This window comes from Hordeum vulgare, chromosome 4H (assembly GCF_904849725.1).
Source record: "Hordeum vulgare subsp. vulgare chromosome 4H, MorexV3_pseudomolecules_assembly, whole genome shotgun sequence".
NCBI classification, from domain to species: Eukaryota; Viridiplantae; Streptophyta; class Magnoliopsida; order Poales; family Poaceae; genus Hordeum; species Hordeum vulgare.
The window spans coordinates 256,115,664-256,135,980 of NC_058521.1; the positions used below are offsets into that span (position 1 = coordinate 256,115,664).

The 20,317-nt window shown below is 44.8% G+C and overlaps 1 protein-coding gene, 1 long non-coding RNA gene, 1 other non-coding gene and 4 pseudogenes across 3 annotated transcripts; 2 read left to right on the top strand and 5 right to left on the bottom strand.

The window, feature by feature from the left end:
• Positions 1 to 3,206: 3,206 nt before the first annotated feature.
• On the bottom strand, positions 3,207 to 4,346 carry LOC123446360. Its single transcript, XR_006631330.1, has 2 exons — positions 3,706 to 4,346; positions 3,207 to 3,630 (listed from the first exon to the last, which is right to left on the bottom strand). It is a non-coding gene; the product is annotated as an uncharacterized LOC123446360 (long non-coding RNA).
• A 760-nt stretch (positions 4,347 to 5,106) lies between these two features.
• On the top strand, positions 5,107 to 5,751 carry LOC123446361 (annotated as a pseudogene).
• A 131-nt stretch (positions 5,752 to 5,882) lies between these two features.
• On the top strand, positions 5,883 to 6,853 carry LOC123446362. The gene is made up of 3 exons (XM_045123001.1): positions 5,883 to 5,936; positions 6,055 to 6,303; positions 6,393 to 6,853. Exons 1-3 carry the CDS (start codon positions 5,934 to 5,936, stop codon positions 6,504 to 6,506), a joined length of 366 nt encoding a protein of 121 aa, XP_044978936.1. The 5' UTR covers positions 5,883 to 5,933; the 3' UTR covers positions 6,507 to 6,853.
• Positions 6,854 to 7,787: 934 nt separating this feature from the next.
• LOC123451534 lies at positions 7,788 to 7,882 on the bottom strand. Its single transcript, XR_006632381.1, has one exon. It is a non-coding gene; the product is annotated as a small nucleolar RNA Z103 (small nucleolar RNA).
• A 129-nt stretch (positions 7,883 to 8,011) lies between these two features.
• LOC123451540 lies at positions 8,012 to 8,100 on the bottom strand (annotated as a pseudogene).
• A 1,411-nt stretch (positions 8,101 to 9,511) lies between these two features.
• LOC123451549 lies at positions 9,512 to 9,607 on the bottom strand (annotated as a pseudogene).
• A 550-nt stretch (positions 9,608 to 10,157) lies between these two features.
• Positions 10,158 to 10,251, bottom strand: LOC123451548 (annotated as a pseudogene).
• Between the last annotated feature and the right edge of the window lie 10,066 nt (positions 10,252 to 20,317).

Here is a 20,317-nt window from a genome sequence, read left to right on the forward strand (position 1 = left end):
GTGAGAAGAACGAGCACCGTTGAAGTGGGGGTTAGCCTTGAACTTTGTCCATGCCCATGTAAACTTTGTGAATCTTGATGACAACAAATTTTCAACAAAAATAATTACCCCCTTGTACAAATCCATTGTATTATAAAAATGATGTGCCAAGATTTACCTTTAGGATGTTTGAATTGCTTGTTTGATATGTGCTCTGCAAAAACAAAAACTTTGACTGTAGTATTTGATTTTACATGTTATACTAGAACGTTTTTTTACATTGTACTGTTATACAAATTTGTTATCACTTCCTAATTTTGAGAACTATTTGATTTTAAAAAGTATGGTATTCATCTGTTCCATATAGAGTGTCCTGTTTTTCACAGACTACTGTTATAGTTTCTTTGTCTGCTTATCTTTGAGTTCTTGTTGAGCCCCCATTGACTTGGTAGCCATAGAATTCTGATATCATACACTAGGTAATGTTGGTTTATAATTATACAATAATGTGATGTCAATACATGATAGTATTTGATGTTATATGTACTAACCTTTCTAATGAAAGTTCTATTAAGGTTTGTGTGGATGAAGTGTTCGAAGATCGAGGAGGTATTGATATGAGAAGAATGAAGAGACACAAAAGATTAAGCTTGGGGATTCCCAAGTCACCCCAAGTAAATATTCAAGTAGACTCAAGAATCTAAGCTTGAGGATGCCCCGAAAGGTATCCCATCTTTCTTCTTCAACAATTATCGTTATGTCTCTGTTTTTGATTTGTTCACATGATATGCGTAAATTCTTGGAGTGCCCTATGCTGTTTATTTTCGTCTTACCAATGGACCATGCTACTATGGGAAAGTCCATGGTTGATTTATAGAATGCTCTTTGCACTTTACTTATATCTTTTGAGTATGGCTTTATAGAATGCTTCATGTGCTTCACTTATATCATTTGAAGTTGGATGCCTGTTTCTGTACATATAGAAAACTGTTATTTGTAGAATGATCCTTCGCCTCACTTATATTTATTAGAGCGTGGTCTTTTGTAAAAAGAATTAAACTATCATGCTTCACTTATACATATTTAGAGAGTCAACAAGAATTGGTCGTTTACATGGTTAGCCATAAAATCCTACATAAAACTTGTAGATCATTGAATATGATATGCTTGATCCCCTGCAATAGTTTTGCGACATTAAGATAGTAATGTGTGGTTGCACTGGTGAAATATTAAGGATTAGTAAGAATATTGATGTTAAGGTATGTGATTTCTAAAGCATGCACGCATAGTCTCTAGCTATGCGATGAATATTGGAGCATAATTTATCCTTGATTGAAATCCTTTGTGTTGTTATAATCGGGGGTGCGTGATGATTAACTCCTAGCAACCTCCTCCCTAGGGGCATGCGAGTAGTGAGAGAGATAATAAAATCTTGCAATATGTATGTGAGTTCTTTATGACTAATGTGAATCCATGGATATACGCACTCTCACCTCCACATATTTGCTAGCCTATTCTGTACCGTGCATTGCTCATTCTCGCCTCAAGGATCGGTCCAACTTTCGCAGGTGCATCCAAACCATGTGGCATGATACGCTTTGTTGCACATAAGACTAATAATATGTTCCTCAAAACAGCCACCATACCTACCTATCATGTCATTTCCATAGCCATTCCGAGAAATATTGCCATGCAACTTCTACCGTCCTGTCATATGACTAGTACACCCATTTTCATATTGCTTTGCATGATCGCAAGATAACTAGCATGATATTTCCATGGCTTGTATGTTTTTGATATCTTTCGCTATGCTAGGTCATTGCACATCTTGGTACACTGCGAGAGGCATTCATATAGTCATATTGTTTAGTAGTTTTTTGTATCGAGTTGTAAGTAAATAAAAGTGTGATGATCATCATTATTAGGGCATAGTCCTAGTGAGGAAAGGTTGATGGAGACTATGATTCCCCCAAAAGTCGGGATGGGATTGCGGACGAAAGATGAAACTTGTGGGAGGCCAAATGAGCCCACCACAAAAAAAATGGGGGAGGCGAAAAAATGGATCCTACCATGAAATATGTACATACCGTATATTCTAACATTCGGTGCAGAATAACTTTTCTGACGTCAGTTGAGAACTGCACGGTTAATGCGAGTGCATTGCATGCCTATCGAATGAGCACTCAATGTGAGCAGAAAAAATTGCATGCGTTTTTTCTTCACCGTTTTCACTCGAGTTTCTATACGTTTGTCCGAATGAGTCATATAATATACCGTTGGATATCTATGGAAAAGGCGCAGCTTTGCCCTGTTGAGCACGTCTCGCGATTCCTCATGGTTTAAGAGCAGTTTCGAAAATGGTGGGCACCTCATGGGTGGCATCGAGCGTATTTTTGTATTTTTTTCTCAACCGCTCAACGAAATGAAGCAAACGATATGATGTTGGAAATATATAATCGAGGCACAATTTTTTCTTGTAGATTGCACTTTCTAATGGCTTGCGGTTTAAGAGCGGTTTCAAATTTTCTGAAATCCGAAAATCTGTTTTTCAATTTTTTTGATTTTTGGGGAACAGTTTTCACTACAGCTTTTAACCGTTCATCAGAACGAGGCGTGTGATACGGTGTTGGAAAGCTGTGGAATAGGCTAAAATTTTATATGTTGGTCATTTGTTGAGATTCCTCATGGTTTAAAATTATTTTTTAAAATGGTGTGGTTGCCTACGAGTGACAGCGGGCGTATTTTCGTTAATTTTTCCAAATTGCTCATCGGAATGATGAAAATGATACAGGTTGGAAAGATATCGACGAGTCATAACTTTTTCTTGTATAACACCCTCTTTAATTCATTACGGTTTAAGAGCTATTTTGATTTTACCGAAATGGAGAAACTCTGTTTTCGTGTGAGCAACCTTGACGAGGGAGCCGCATCGGACAGAAAAACGTACTGCTTTGGATAGAAAACCGCACTGCATTAGGTGGGCAAGTGCACTACATGGTTTGTTTTTCACACCTAAATTTTTCTTAGACGATGAAGTAGACTCGGCTTCACATTGGGCATAAGCGAACCATAACATTACCGATAAGTGAACCGCATCACTTTTTTTTGCGTCAACAACAAGAGCTTTCTAATTTCGTTTTGGCGGGGCGAGGGGGTGGGGGGGGGGGGGGGGCTACCAAGCTGCAGGGCCGTGGACCAACGCACTACAACAAGGAAATCATCAAACATGGAAAAACACTATTTTACATTCCATTCCATGTGCACATCGTCCAAACTGCATGCTAAAGTATGAACATCACTATGTTTTCCAAGGAACTGCAATCAAATGAGTCCCTGTAATTTTTATGCCCCAAACAGAAAAAGCACCGACTACACTACATGTGCACATACTTCAAACTGTATTTTTTGAATGTAGTCTTGTCGCCAAGACAAAATGAGTCCCTGTAATTTTTATGCACAAAATCCTCAAACAAAAAATGCACCATTTGCACTGCGTGTTCACATGATCCATACTGCATGCCACGATTCGAAGGAAGACTGGTGGTTCCGTACGCACGGAGGCTGCCGTGGGCTAAAACGAGCTCCTGGATGTGTGGTTCGGGGGTAGGGAGCATGGAATCCTCGTCACGGAGAAGAATTAAGCTTGGTGAACTACAAAATAAAACTTGGTGAGCTTCAAAAAAACATCAACAGAACCACAACAGTTGGAGGAGCTCATGGACGCACATCCAGGGATCCGCTGTGGAGGTGGAGGTGACGGGGTGGAGGGGATCTTGAGGCAGAGTGCCGTGGCATCTCGGAAGCCACCCCACAACAACAAGGGATGGCCTATAGCTCGCCGAATCTCACAGAGGTAGATGGCATGGAGCTCGCCAGATCGAGGAAGGGAGAGAACGACATGGATCCCGCCGGATCGATGAAGGGACATGAAAGGAGGGCCATAGAGGCCGAGATGGTCGGGGGTGAGTTCGTAGGAGGAGTATCTCCGCCGTTAGCTTCGTCGGCGTGGGAGGGGTACATGATGGTAGCCGTTGCATGGGGCATCCCATGGTCATCCCGTGGTAGCCGCCGCGTGTACGGGAGGCCGCGCTCGCTGGTAGGCGCACGTGCAGCGTTTAGTTCCGGATCCACGGACGGGGCATCGCGAGGGGACGCCATGGCCTGGATCCAGTAGTGGAGGGCCACCCAATCCTAGATTCAGCATCGACCCGCGAAGAGAGTGTCCTAGGGGCATGAGGAGAAAAGCCACGACTCGCCGGTGAGCGGAGGAAGGCGGCGTGCCTAGTGCCGCGGGGCTGTGGCAGTTCGGAAGAGCAGGGTAGGATGGGAGGAAGGTGGAGGGAGGTGGGGGACTCGGGGTAGTTGGGTAGGGATGGTAGGAAGGTGGGGGGTGGGGGATTTTGATTGCTTTTTATGGGTGCAGTTTGCCGGTGGTTTTCCTCGGTACACAAGTGGTGTGAGAATAAGAGAATTGATGTTAGAATAAGGTTTTAGTAGAATATCTTTACATAATAAAGAGGCTATTGTTTCTGTCGGATAACCCACCGAGGTAATTTTACAAAAAAAGCCCTTACTGTTTATGACATTAAACTCGTAGTATATATATTAAATGTTTTTTAAAATACTCATATCTTTTAAACCGTAACTCTAAATTTAACATATTATATATGGAATTTGATTAGAAAAATATGTAGAATTTAATTATGATATTATTTTATCTGTTAAGTGTTTAATAAAAATACTATCTAGGGTGCAATCTTAATAAATAAGTCATTATTCGTCTTTCTTTCATACCGGTACTCATCCGGGTTGGGGATGAACACGTCAACAAAATCAGGATTAGAGATGAAACTGAAGGTCAATTGACTGATTCTTTGTACGTATTAAATCTACATGCAAGCCGTATTAAAATAGAAGACCTGTGAAATTTTAAACTGCATTTTTGTAGGATAAGACCATCTTTATTTGTGTCGTAACTACAAATTCTCAGATTATAGACCATTTTTTAAAATTAAGAGCGTGTGGTATTTCTTTCTCCCGTTGCAACGCATGGGCCCTTTTGCTAGTAATAATAAAGCGCGTAGTGTTTCTGTCGTCCGTCGTCGGCACTTTTGTAGAAAAGCCCCTCCATTTTTGGGTATTCAACCCACAGTCCCTCTGTAAGTCGATCTATCCTATCCGCACGAGAACATGACGGTTCCTCCGTCGCGCCCCAATCTATTCTATCCAAGATCCGCCGCATCTCGAGCTCCCTCGATGGCGCGCGCCTCCAACGTTCCGGGCATCAGCGGCACCTCCGTGGGAGAGCCACCACCACCGCCGCCGCAGCCCACCATGGACCCCTTCTTCGCCGCCGACGACGGAAGCGCCGCGGACGACCTCCAGCGCATCGCCTCCCACCCTTCGACGACACTGAAGACGACACCACCGACGCCGTGGCGGCCGACGGCAGCGCGGGAGGGTACGCCTCCTTCGTGGACGCCGGGTACCCCTCCTTCGCAGACACCGGTCCCGAGGAGGAGGAGGAGGAGGTGGTGGACGAGGAGATCGCCGTGGACTCCGATGGCACTGCGGTCCCCGTCCGCTACGTCTCCGACGGGTACGCCCCCTCGCCCTTCTTCCCCGACTCGGACTTCGGGGGCGGGGACGACGACGGCCTCATCCTGCAGTCGCTGGCCGAGATGGGCAGAGAGGAGGGCGCCCTCCTCCGCGAGTGGCGCAGGTGAGCACCGCCCCCCACCCGGTCCCTTTTGGCTTGCAGCTATGACCGAAGGTTACAGCGGCAGTGATGTTAAGGTTTGTGCATTTTTATTTAACCTGATTCAGTAGGTAGTTACTGTCAATCTGACTGAATCACTGAAAGTTGTTAATTTTCCTTTTGCACCCAGAATCTTTGTGTTACAGCTGCTTACTGACCGGTTAGGGAGCTCCTGAAGAAAGAACGGTTGAAAGAGATGGTAAGGTTACTCAGAAAATGTTTTGCTTCTTAACTTTTTTGCATTTACTGTTTGATGTCTTTGAATTGCTGTTGAGCCAACCATGAACAAACAGCTATATACTACTTTGATGCCTCAGGAAAGAAGGAAAACAGAGGTGGAACAGAAAACCGCCGCGGCAGCAGAGGATTCAGGCAAGTCAGAGAGCAAGAAGGTGAGTTCAGATAACAAAGAAAACAATTCAGAGAAGGTGGATTCATCAGATAGAAAAGAGGGCAGTTCAGAAAGCAAAGAGGATAGTTCAGAAACCAAGGCTGAAGGTGACAAGGAAGCATTCATCGACCTTAGGCCACTGACGATGGAAGACCTGAGGCAGGCCAAGAATCAGGTGAGTTGCTTGCTGCCCTGGCCTGCACTGCATGTTTGTGTTGGTAGAACTACATAAACAGATCACAGAACGTCGTCTGTGGATTGCAGGTTGCAGCGAGCTTTGCCGCGGAGGGTGCCGTCATGAAAGAACTGAAGCAGTGGAACGAACTCTACGGCGAAGGAGGGCCGAGGAAGAAGCAGCAGCTGACCTACTTCTTGTAGAAGAGCTGGTGAACATTTTGCGCATGTCAGTACACCTTGGCATAGAAGTTATGGTGCAGAGCATGAGCTTGTTGGTGGGGAAGGAGATTAGGACCTTGGATTGAAATTCCTAGAGATGGTGGTATTGGATCTTGTACAATTCTTTTATACAAACAAGTATGGTAGTTATTTGCTATATATTGTAGTCGGTTTGTTAGTCTGTGTGTATATCTGAATTGATTTCTAGCATGAGTCATTTAGGCTGTTTGTAATGTAAAGGACAACTAGAAATATATGTCGGCTATTCTTAAAAAACAAATGTCAGCGTTATTTAAGCATCTTTGTATAGGAAATCGAGCTGCGCCGAACTGTTTGCCTTTAATTGTTTGGTCAGTTTGGTCAGTTAAAGGGCTGTGTTCATGGTGAGTCAGTTAAATGACCATGAGTCAGTTAAGATCAATGTTAATTGTATACTTAGATCAAAAGGCCTGATCATGTGTTCACTGTGAGTAAGTTGAGATAATGTTAATTGTTTATTTTGATAAATAAATAAAAGGCCTGATCTTGTTTGTCATGAGTGTTCTTGAGCTTCCGATGCCAATGATGCAATAGTTGTCCATCGTTGGATCTATACACATAATGCACCATGAACTAAAATGTTAAACCGAACAGGTCAAAGATTCATATGGTTTTTCCATTGGCAAGTCAGAATGCCAACAAAAAAATTGAGTATTGAGTGAAACAGATGATGTTTTTAAGACTACTAGACTAAACAGATAATTGAGTATTGGATCATGTACAATTCTTTTATGGGAATAAGTATTGTAGATGCCCATTGTATATTGTAGCTATTCACAGCAGAAGCTACAATCATATGGGACGGAGTAATGGATAAAACATGTGCAAGTGTATAGAAGAAAACAAACATTAGATATTGTATTCCTCAAAGAAAATCTCAGGAATATCTTGTTTTAGCATCACCTCAGCCCATCATAAAACAGAACCCAAAAACTGAAATTAATTTACAAACAGATGACACCTATTATGCATGCAAATCCTTTTAATGCATAAGAATAAAACTACCTTGCAAAAACGTCTTACATTATGGGCGGATGGGTAACTATCGAGGCAAGCATCGCGTAATGCCTCACCGACTAAGAGGATTATCTGGTGACAAGCCGACTAATATATACTAATTCAGAGGGACTAACAAACAAAACGAAACGATCCTCACTTCAATTCAGTTTATCAATAGTAAAAACAAAACGAAATAAAAAAAACAGGGTGGCAAAGATAACAAAGATGGATCAGATTTCTGGCTTGGAATCCCGGTGGGATTACAGCTGTGCACAGTATAATCATGGTCGATCATTTGGGGAAAGGATCCTCACTTCCATCCAATTTACAAATACGAACAGAAAAATAAAGGTAAAATACCAACAAAGAGAAAAAAAGGGTAAAATATAAACAGAGAAAACAAAGGTAAAATACGAACAGAGAACAGGGGGCAGGGATTGTTGGGCAAGATGGATCAGATTTCTCGCTTAGAATACTCAGATATTTGCGCACAGTATAATCATAGTCGATAAGCTGGGGAAAGGATACTCACTTCCATCTAAATCGAGAACGCAATCTCAGAACAGAAACTAAAAGAAATGAAACACCACCAGAATTGATTGTTTACAGAACAAAACATCAAGAAATCAAAATTATGTCACGTCCACCAAATGAAACAACGAAATCACAAACAAAAATAAAATCTCAAGAAAAGAAATAGTCACATTGTCTAATGGTAACAAATGTGCCAAAAGACAGGTAATAGGACGCAGTTTGATAAAGCGGCAATGTTGTTTAATGCTGTCCGGTGTTTCCATTCATCTATGCTTCCCTCAACAGGATGACCAAACTGTTAACAACAGGCCATTCTTCAAGTTGTGAAGCAGAGCCTCCCCCTCAGCTCATCTGAAGAGCAGAGGATTTACTCATTCAATTGTTAGATAGGTAAGAATTGTAGTTATTCATGGTTTGTAAGGAACAATTATAAATATATGAAACCAAATAAATAGCCGTGCCACTATTATGTGTTTTCTTTCAATTGTCCAGTCAGTTAAAGATCACGTTCATTACGAGCGAGTTTAAGATCATGAGGTTGTTTTTTCAGTCAAACCTCTGATCATGTTCAGTCAAATATCTTGTTCATAAGGCCTCCTGTGATTCATAGTATTTTTGTTCCCTTGCCAGTGAGCAACGCAACACCTCCATTGCCACTGAAATCAGAAAAAGGGGCTACCTGAATCGTAGCTCGTTCCACAAATTTCATCATTATAGGACTGAAAACACACACTACAAAACTAGAGGTATTTTGTTTGACCAAACTTAATCGGATGTCAGCAAACGCTTTCATCTCAAGAAAAACAGAATTTTAAAGCGAGATCATTGATGAACATTCACTTGTTATTATCCAAAGGCAAACTAGACACAGCATGGGCAGGGCTGTCCATCCATAGGCCCCTCGGGTAGGTAACCAAAACACAAAGGAAACCAAATTTGTAAGAAATAGATAGATCATCTTTAAGACACTTAAGAAACCAAATTGTGCATGAAACAGATAAAAAATGTTTTCAAGACTACAAGACAAGCGTTAGTGAGGGAAGCAAAGCCTCCCCCCAGCTAATCTAAAGATCAGAAGACTGCTTTGACCGCTGGCGTTTGACCAGCGGTTGAGATTTGGTTGTTTGCAGGAGCTTATTTGCAATATTATTTTATTATGTGATGTTATTTCTACAAAGATTCTTGGAAACATATCATGTCCAGGCAGTTTCCACACTCTGTTTTTATTGATTGGTATAATGTGTGCAGTTTAAAAAAATACTTAACATCAGGGCAATCTTCCTGATGTGAAGGAACATATACCAAGAAAAAAACACCGCAAAAAAATATAACACGAAAGGAAAATATTTTTCATTTGTAAAGCTACTATTAAAAGAATATGAAATTGTAACAAGAACTGTTTTTAAATATAGCGTGTTTCCTCAGTTTAGGTCTCCAAATCACTTTCGTACCAAGCTATGAGATATTGCATTAGAAGAACGGAAGTATTTCGTTTGATCATCACCGGACGAACTTGACTGCTTGCTCGAAAAAAGTGATGTTTAAACAGATTCCTACTATCCATGCACCCAAATTAAATCCTCATTGCATCAATTTGATGACACTGGGTTTGCATTTTCAAATTAACATAATTGCTGCTGCATTAACAGTCCACCAATAATTCCGCTGCAATAACAGTCCACCGATTACTCTGCTGGAATATCTATTCTACCACATCTGCGACAGTTCTGCAAGTTTAAGCGAGCGAAGCACGTGTAATGCTATGGCTTTCTTCCACCAGATGAATGCAATGCATTAACGAGCAACAAAATGAGGAACTAAAATCTCGAGAAATAAAAATATGTATAACGTGGTTTGATAGAGCGTCGTGTTGTTTAATGCTGGCCGGTGTTTCCGTTCATCTATGCTTCCCTCTACGGGATGACCAAACTGTTAACAACATACCATCCTTGCAGTTGTGAAGCAACAAACACAAAACATGTTTTTCATCGCAAACTACAAGCAAAACATGGAATAAATAGCAAAATTGGCAATTGTTGGGTAAGAATGATATAATCAAGCATTTCCTCAGCTTAGGTCTCCAAATTGCTTCCACACCGCGCCATGAGGTAGCACATCAGAAGAACGAAAGTATTTAGGTTGATCATCTTCGGTCAGCTTTAAGCATTAGATCCAATACACAATAAAATAAATAAAACAACTCGAAAAGAATTTTTCATCAACAGATTTGTATTTTTCAGACAAGGCTGAAACTTAAAATTTGACCAAGAACTGCAACACCTCCATTGCAATTGTAATCAGACAAAAAGGCTGCCTGAATCGCCGTCGTTCCATATAAGATGCTTTGGTAGGCACCGTGCAGTGATTTGTTTCACGTATTGAACTGACCAAACGCTGATTGATACATTGAAAATGTCAACCCAAAGAATATCAAATTGAGTATGAAACAGTGATTTATTAAATGTTTTTTAAAATACTCATATCTTTTAAATCGTAACTTCAAATTTAACTTATTATATATGAAATTTGATTAGAAAAATATGTAGAATTTGAATATGATATTATTTTACATGTTAAACATTTAATAAAAAATTTAGCTATGGTGCAATTTTAATAAATAATTCGTTATTCGTCTTTCTTTCATAGCGGTACTAATCCCGATTGAGGATGAATACGTCAACAAAATTTGGATTGAAGATGAAATTGAAGGTCGCTTGCCCGTTTCTTTATATGTATTAAATCTACATGTAAGCCGTGTAAAAATAGAAGACCCGTGGAATCTTAAACTGAACTTTTGTAGGGTAAGACTATATCTGTTTGTGCTGTAACTACGAAGTCTCGGATTATAGACACTCGGATTATAGACAATTTTTCATAAATTAAGAGCGTCTGTTTTTTTCTCCCGTTGCAATGCACGGGCCCTTTTACTAGTATATACATATATATAATGAGATAAAAGGAGAGAACGGACTTTGCTACTATCCTTTACCATACTTGTGCCTCAAAGGGGCACACTGTTCTTCATATAGAGAGTCTCCTGAGTTGTCATAGTCATATGCTAGTGGGAATCTTTTATTACAGAACTTGGCTTGTATATTCCGATGTCGGGCTTCGTCAAATGCCCGAGGTATTCATGAGGAAGCAAGTTAGATGCACATCCACTTAGCTTCAGTTGGGCGCACTTAGAGCTCTAGTGCATCCCTTGCATGGCAATCCCTACTCTTCGCATTGATATCTATTAATGAGCATCTCCATAGCCCATTGATATGCCTAATTGATGCGAGACTTTCTTCTCCACTTTTACCCCTTTAAAACCAACCACAGTATTCCATTCCACCTTTATGCTATATCCATGGTTGACGATTGAGTGAGTAATAAAAAGACGAAGTGCGTTAAAAAGTATGATGCAATTGCTTGGTTTGACATCGGAGTGCTCATGATTTATACTTTATGCTAGGAAGAGCAAACATGACAGGCTATATGATTTGGTAGGGATATCATTCTTTAGCATTGTTATTTTGAAAGGTCATAATTGTTTGCTAGTAAACCTGAGTATGTATCTCTTTTGTCAAATCATAGACTATTGCCTTGAATCACTTGTATATTAATATTCATGCCATGATTAGACATTTTTTTCAAGATTATGCTAGGTAGCATTCCACATCAAAATTTATCTTTTTATCATTTACCTACTCAAGTATGAGAAGGAATTAAGCTTGAGGATGCTGATACGTCTTCGTCATATCTATAATTTTTGACTGTTTCATGCCAATATTCTACAACTTTCAAATACTTTTGGCAATACTTCATATTATTTTTTGGGACTAACTTACTTATCTAGTGCCGAGTGCCAATTCCTATTTTTTGTGTGTTCTTTGTTTCACACAAATTCCATATCAAACAAAGTACAAATGCGGTAAACATTTATGGAGATTTTTCTTAAAATATATGTGAATTTTGGGAAGAAGAATAAAAGAAACACGATGGCCAAGGGAGGCACAAGCCAACAAGGCGCCCCGAGGGGGGTCAGCGCGCCCTGATAGCTTGTGGATCTCCCTTAAGTCCGTTGGGGCCCCACTTTCTCTGCAAGAAATATAATATTCCGATAAAAACCCCCTCAAAGAAGAACAACACGATGAGGCATAGTGCACGATGCGGTCTCACTCTCCGCTAGCTCGGCAAGCGGAGAATCCCCCTTCGAGGCCTGATCAGTGGGGAGGTCACGTGGTGGGCTACAACATGAAAAGCGTGCCTATTGTTAGTAGAGAGCCCCAACATGGATGTATGAGAGAGTCTTCAAAATTCATACCTTTGGGCCAGGGGCTTGACCCTGTGGTTCCTTCGAGGAACCAATTCGAAAGCCATGGACTCCTCCGAAGTGGACATGCCGTCGTCAAACAGGGCCACCATGGCCCTGCATTGCCTTTTCGGGGAAGGAGGAGGCAGATCCCCCTCGCTGTCATCAGACACCGCCGTCTTTCTTCTTCAGGAGGAGTTTCTCTCTTCCCTGTCTTATTCCTTCTCTCCTCAAGAGCATAAGGGGCTTGGTGTCCTCATACTTAGTGTCTCAGGCCCCTCTTGGGCGGAGGCCTTCTCTGGCCTCCCTCTTCTCGTCCTTTTTCTTCTCTTTCTTCTCCGACACCTTGTACGACGCCTCGACCATCATTTCCGTGAGCAAGGCCGTCCTAGGGCCCTTGGGCAGCAGCAACGGGCCATTTATCTATTTGGCTTTCTCTATCTTCTTCTGTAAATGCAGGGATTAAGTTCGTTGTTAAAAGGAAGTACCCAAACATGAGAATAAAAATTTATTGTACTTCTTGAGGAGGGTGTGCGGCATTGAGGCTGGTGTCTTCCTCCTTGACCAGCCAGAACTTTTGGGCCTTGAACAACACCTTCCATAGCTTGTCGTTGGTGGTGCGGTAAAAGCAGAGCATGGTGGAAGGGTCTTTGGGCTTTTAGGACCACACTGGAGCGGCCCGATGTTGGCAAGATAGGAGGTGGTGGCGAAGCATGATCTGAACCATGTTGGTCAGTTCAAGCCCCTACTTTGTCAACTGTGAAATGCACCTATGCAACTACTCCACCTATGTGGTTGACCCCTAGTTGAGCCCCTTCTTCATCCATGACACCATCCTTGTGGGTGGTCCGGATCTGAACTCGAAGGGTGCTTCCCAACCCGCTCCACGTGGTTCGATGATATAAAACCACTCTTTTTGCCAGATTTTAACGGTATCTATGAAGGTACCGTCGGGCCACTCTACCCGAGGGATCTTGTTGAACATCGCCCCACCCCCACAATCCGCCTGCTGGCTACCGACTATGTTCGGATTTACATTGAAGACCTTTAGCCACAAGCTGAAGTGTGGATGGACCCATAGAAAGTTCTCGCAGATAATAATGAAGGACGAAATATGCAAGAAGGAGTTTGGGGGCAAGATCGTACAAATCTAACCCGTAGAAGAACATCAAACCCCTTATAAAGGGGTGGAGTGGGAAGCCAAGCCCCCAGACAAAATGGGGAATCAATACCACCCTCTCGCCTTTCTTCAGAGTGGGGATGGCCTGGTTATTCTATTGAGCGCGATGGACTACATTGGCCTAAAGACGGCCAACGCAATTCAGCTCATGGATGTCATCGTCGCTGATGCAGGAGGCCTCCCACTTGCCCTTGGAACCTGAACCGACCATGGCCGACCTGGGGAGTGGCCTGAGGAGAGGGGAGGGGAGGATGAATCAGGGCGCTTAGAGCTCAAGAGATTGGGAAGGCAATAGCGACTTAAGATCCGAGAAGCATGTGGAGGCTTTGATGGTTGTATTGTTTTTATAAGTTGCTCTAATACCAAGCCCTTTAGTGCGCGGTAGATGTCGCCACTTACCCATATAATCGCGCCTTTATGTGCATGTGGGATAGCCCAAATCATGGATCATATCCCTTAAAAAATGGGGCATGGTCTACATATTGATGGGACGTGCCAATGAAAGAACTGCCTCGAAGTGCTAATCGAGCTTGCATAACTGGTCAATGGTCGTGACTGGCCGCACTCTTTTGCTAAAACATTGCCAGTCGAAGGCACTATTTACACTTGAGAGGTTGGCCTTCGAGGCTAAGTAATATGTATTTTTTGGAAATGAGGAAGTCATCGGTGGCCGAACTGGTACTAGCCAAACACAGAAGGGGAGAAGAACTCGCCCTGCAAGCCGGAGATTTTGGGGCGCATGAAGTTGTTGGGGATCCTCGGGCCACCGGTCTATCCGTTATGGGCCGAATAGGTTGGGTGCTCTATGACTATCATTGGAAGGCCAAGATATAAGGCGACTCCTTGTTCGGGAAGGAATCCTTTGGTGCCTTGGTGTGTCGTGCAAGGCAAGATGAAATAATCGTCATGTTTATTCTGTGATGGCAATTGACCATATGTAACCCCAGGTACCCCAAGTGTCCATATAAACTGGAGGGTTTAGTTCGTAGAGGGGGAGAATCATTATATTATTGATCTAGGGTTTAGTTCATCTGGTCTCATGGTATATTGATTTTGTAATCATCATACACACATCAATATAATAAAGTAGGACGTAGGATTTTACCTCTTCTAGAGGGCCCGAACCTAGGTAAATACTGCCCATGTGTTTCCTAATCCCCATTGGTCCAAGATCCACATCTTGGGACCCCCTACACGAGATCCACCGGTATTTACACTAACACCAAGGAAGAAGTAGAAGAATGAGGGGGCTTTCTCCCGCTCTCTCTTGGTGGAGCCAAAACACCGTCGGGGCAATCGTCATTACGATGATCTACACCAACAACTTTGCCGCTGTCACCACCAATCCTCTTCCCCTCAATGCAGCGGTGTAACACCTCTTCTCTCTGGTGTAATCTCTACTTATACAAGGTGCTCAATGCTATATATTGTTACCCAATGGATGTGTGTCTATCCTATGATGTTTGAGTAGATTACTTTTGTCCTATGGGTTGATTGGTCATCGTGATTGCTTTGAGTTTTACGTTTATTTTCGTGCTATCCAATGGTGCCCTCCGTGTCGCGAAAACATTGGGCATTACCAGTGTAGGGTGTTGTAATACGTAGATAATTCACTTATAGTGGGTTGTGTGAGTGACAAAAACACAAAGCCGAGTAAGGGGGTTGTTGCCTATGGGAGTAAAGAGGACTTGTTACTTAATGCTATGGTTGTGTTTTACCTTAATGATCTTTAGTAGTTGTAGATGCTTTCTAGAGTTCCAATCATAAGTGCATATGATCCAAGTACGGACAGTATGTTAGCTCATGGCTCTCCCTCGTAGAAAACGACAATAATGATTACCGTTCTAGTTATCAATTGCCTAAGGACAAATCCTTCTCTTGTGTTACAAAAGCTTTCTACTAAACAATTAACTTTTATTATCTTGCAGATTACTCATAGTTTTATTCTATCTAAGACACCTAGTTTCATTCTTGCAAACTTACCCTTTTACACATAAAAAGTAGTTGTCGGTGTACTAAGAAACAGGGTCCTTAGTCCCGCTAACTTAGGCACGACAAACTGCGGCCCCCAAGCCGGCAACTCCTTGCCAGGCTCGCTCCAAGCCCCAAGGTGAGCCAAGACCAAGGCCAAGGAGGGGCGGAAAAACTCCCACCAGCCTACGAAGACGTCCGCTTGCTGCGCCAAGCAAGGTCCCAGCCCGCCACTCCACCTCACCAGGGGGCTGATTGTCTACATCAGCCGAGGTGTAGAGCTGGCAGGTGGGCAGGTAGAGCTGGCAGGGTCACGTGGCTGTGGCAGCGGGCGCATTCCAGCCACGATGACACCCATCTTGCAAAGTGGCAGCGGAATAAGAGGTAGCTGTGCGGACGAAACAGAGAGAGAGAGAGGCAATCCTTGCCAGGGGACGTCGCCCGCGCCACCTCACGACGCATTCAATGTGCCTGTCCTAGTCCGTCATAGTTAGGTATTTCCCACTACCTACCCTAGCAAGCAGTCCTGTCACTCGAGTACGCATTGTACACCTAGTAAAAAGACCATTATAGGCTACGTGGTAACCGCTTTACCCTATAAAAGGAAGTCCATGGCTACCGTAAGAAGGGTTGACACGCTGTTCAATTGCACGCGTAGCTGCACCTCTCAAGCATCCTTGCTGGGCGGCTATGCTCCTATACTTAAACCTACCTAGTCAACTACCACAAAAAATAGGACATAGGGTTTTACGCTCCCGAGCGGCTCGAACCTATATAAACCCCCGCGCATGATGTCACCGATTGATGTTCTTCGCACACCAATGCCCCTTGTAGAACCGTAAGCGGGCCTCCCAGGTCCCATATATCGTCGTTGGTCCTTTCCCCCAACATTTTTGGCGTGTCAGGTAGGGGGATCTTTCATGTGCATATCTTCACCAGCATTTTTGCATGCCTTCCTCGACGCCCATGGTGCCCAAGAGGACTAAGGGTGGCTCGACGGCCGCCCCTTGGACGACTGAGTTGCCCATGCCGGTCGCTATAGATGATGGAGACGCGGGCTGCCAACACACCCGTCCCACCATTGAACATAGACACCACACCGCATGGAACTCCACGAATCACGGCCCGGACGGTGCTGTCATGCTAGTGCAGTACGAGCCGACGGCTACCAAAGGCGACCTCGCTGCCACGACCGCGGCTTCAGAAGCGGTGGCTGCAGCTAGACCTCCACTGCTCCCGCAGGATGATAAGCGGGCGGCACGCGGGAGATACCCTCGCGCGGGAGGTGCAAGGCTAGGCTCAGCCACCTTTCTCTAGTGGATATCGATGGTGGATGACGGCACGGGAGAGTGCTCCTTCTGGCATTGCCAGGAGTAAGAGCGCTACACACACCTCGCCTTGTCTGGTCCCTAAAATGGTGGGGGAAGCTTTAGCGCAAGCTCAGTTACTACTTAACTTTCTGCCTGCGTCACACATGATGAGGAGTGGAGGGCGACCATATAGAGCATGTTGAGCTTCGCCAATAAGGACATGCGAGACGCGACGAGCTCCTCGCATGCGCGGCACGCAGCTACTGCAGGGCCCACCGCTGGGCTCGACGCCGACGGAGCACGTAGGATGCAATCACCCCCACGACATCAACAAGTTACTTGCCGGACTGACATGCAATACGAAGTGTCTCAATCCTTGATGGACCCGCGGCTCAAAGAAGATCAACGCCAAGTCTTGAAGGACTGCCGCAAGGAGGATATGTGTACCACAATCGAGAGGCAGTGGGAGACACGCCACCAGTCCGATGGTCGCGTGGATCCTGTCATCAATGAGCTCACACCCCGAGCCTGGTAGACTACCTTACAAGGTGGGATGCCTGATGTTCACCCGTGAGCTGCGGCAAGTCCGCTGGCCCTCCAGTAGGGCCTTCAAGCTAGTGTTGCCGGACAAGTACGACGACAATATCAGCCCATCAGAGTTCCTAGACATCTACACCATCGTGGTGCAGGCTGCCGGGAGACAAGATGATAAGGTGCTCACCAACTACTCCCCGCTGGCGCTTAAGCCCAACGTGAGGAGCTGGCTAATGAACTTGCTGGAAGGGTCTATCTCCTCCTGGGCAGATCTATGCAACAAGTTCATTGGGGCCAACCATGGAGGCCACAAGCTCCCGGGGCAGCCGAGCAATCTGCACGTTCTCCTCGAGTGAGACGACGAGTACATCCGCGAATTATCCGCATGCAACACAACATCCTAGACATCTACCCTGCTGCGGTGATTGTTGCGTTCCACAGGAACATACACAATCACCGCATGCGCGAGGAGATGAGCATCAACAAGGTGCGGGATGTCGCCGAGCTTTATGCTCTGGCCAACAAGTGCGCACGGGCTGAAGAGGGAAGAAGGCTCCCGGTGGAGGACGCTGGCACAGTTGTCGACTCCGATGACAACGAGAATGTGCCCGACTCCTCAAATAGGGGACGAAAAACGTAGCAAGAAGCGCAAGGGAAAAGTAGTGATGGCTGTGGAGACCTCCGGCAAGCCTAACGCCGGCAAGAAGGCCAAACCATAGGAGTCCGACAAGGACGTTGCCGCGTGCTTAGGAGACGACGAGGCCGCAGCAGGCGAGAAGACCGGCAAGCCGTACTGCATGATCAACCTCACCAAAGGCACAACATCAACGAGTGCCACCAAAGAGAACAACTTGCTAAGAAGCAAAAGCACGAGTACGAAAGGCGCGACATGGAGAAGGGCCGGGATGGTGCTGGCGGCTACGAAAATAATAACCACGACGACCGAGGTGGCCGCCACGGCAAGGCCAAGCAGCAGATGAAGAAGCTTGCCAGAGTCTGAGATGGCCGATCTGACAGTGATGATGATGAGGATGGAGAGGAATCTGGTAGGCAGGAGTTCCATAAGGCTATATATACTATGTATGTCGACGGAGGCGCATATTTGTACTCCTCTCACATGCACCTTAAGCAATGGGTCCGCGGAGTCAACTCGGCAGAGCCTGCGGCAAAAGCAAGGAAACCTCTCAAGTGGTCCAACACTCACATCATCTTCGACGCCGAGGACCACCCTGATCGCATCACCGCGGTCGAGCGCATGCCGCTGTTGGTTTTGCCAATGGTCCGCAAACTCAGGGTCATGAAGATGTTGGTCGGCAGTGGGGCCGACCTGAACCTGATGTTGCCCGATGTGATCAAGCAGCTGCAAATCCCCGATTCAGATCTTAAACCCACAGGCTCCATCCAAGGAGTGTATGAGGGGGGGGGGGAGATTTCAGCCGAAGGGCAAGATAACCCTTCCGGTCACGTTTGGTAGCAATCTCAGTTTCAGGACAAAGAGGGTCACCTTATACATCGCAAGATGTCGGTGCCGTATAACGGAATCGTGGGTCGTCCTGCACTAGCTAAATTCATGGTGGCATCCCACCACACCTACAACACACTCAAGATGCCAGGGATGATGGGCATCATCACCATCCATGCATACAAGAAAGGCGCGGTCCTTTGTGTCGACAAGATTTACTGAGAGGTAGTCACAGCATCCACCGATAAGGCGCCCGCTCTTGTCAAAAGCAAGCCCAAGACCTACGGCAAGACTCACGATGCATATGCGAAGCACACCGCTGAGTGGAGTGCGCTTGTCGATGACTCACCCGAGACTTCTGCCGCCGGGGGCAAGAGAAACATAGTGACCATCCCCAAGATGAAGCAAGTGGCTGCGTGGGAGGATAGCGAGGGAGGTACTTTCACTATAAGTGCCACTCTCATCAGCAAATAGGAAAGCACACTCGTCTCCTTCCTACTAGCGAATGCCGATGTTTTTCCTGGCAACCTTTTGACATCCCCAACGTTCCAACGAGGTGATCAAGCACCACCTTGCTGTGTGTCCTCATTAGCGCCCCGTCAAGCAGAAGGTCCAAAAGCAAGTACTAGAGCGGCAAGAGTTATTGCTGAACAGTTAAAAAAGTTAGAGGCAGGAGGGCTAGTCAGGGGTGTACTCCACCCAACATGGCTAGCGAATCTCGTGGTAGCCCGCAAGGAAAGCGGGAAGTGGAGACTTTGCATCGACGTCACACATGTCAAAAAGGCTTGCCCAAAAGACCCCTTCCCCTTGACGCGCATGGACCAGATCATGGATTCGACTGCCAGCTGTAACCTGTTGTCGTCCCTTGATGCCTACTCTGGTTATCATCAGATCTTCATGGCCAAGGAAGACGAAAAGAAAACATCCTTCATCACACCTTGCGGCATGTACTGTTTCACGCGCATGCCATTTGGCCTGAAGACTGTGGGCTCCACGTCCGCGAGGGCCGTCCAGATTGGCCTTGGACCGCAGCTGCACATAAATATGGAAACCTACATGGACGACATCGTAGTCAAGACCAACAACAGGGCCTCGTTGGTCCAAGACTCGGAGGAGACCTTTGCAAACTTGCGCAAGATCAACTTGAAGCTCAACCTCGAGAAGTCCGTATTCAGGGTCCTTGATACGTCCATTTTGCATAAAGCTTTTATATGAATGTTTATTGCATTATGGATTGTTAATACACATTATGGTACAATACTTATGCCTTTTCTCTCTTATTTACAAGGTTTACACGAAGAGGGAGAATGTCGACAGTTGGAATTCTGGACCGAAAAAGGAGAAAATCTGAGAGACCTATTCTGCATAGATCCAAAAGTCCTGAAAAGTTATAGAAAATTGTTTTGGAATATATAAATAATATTGGGCGAAATAAATACCCTTGGGGACGCACCAGGAGGTAACAAG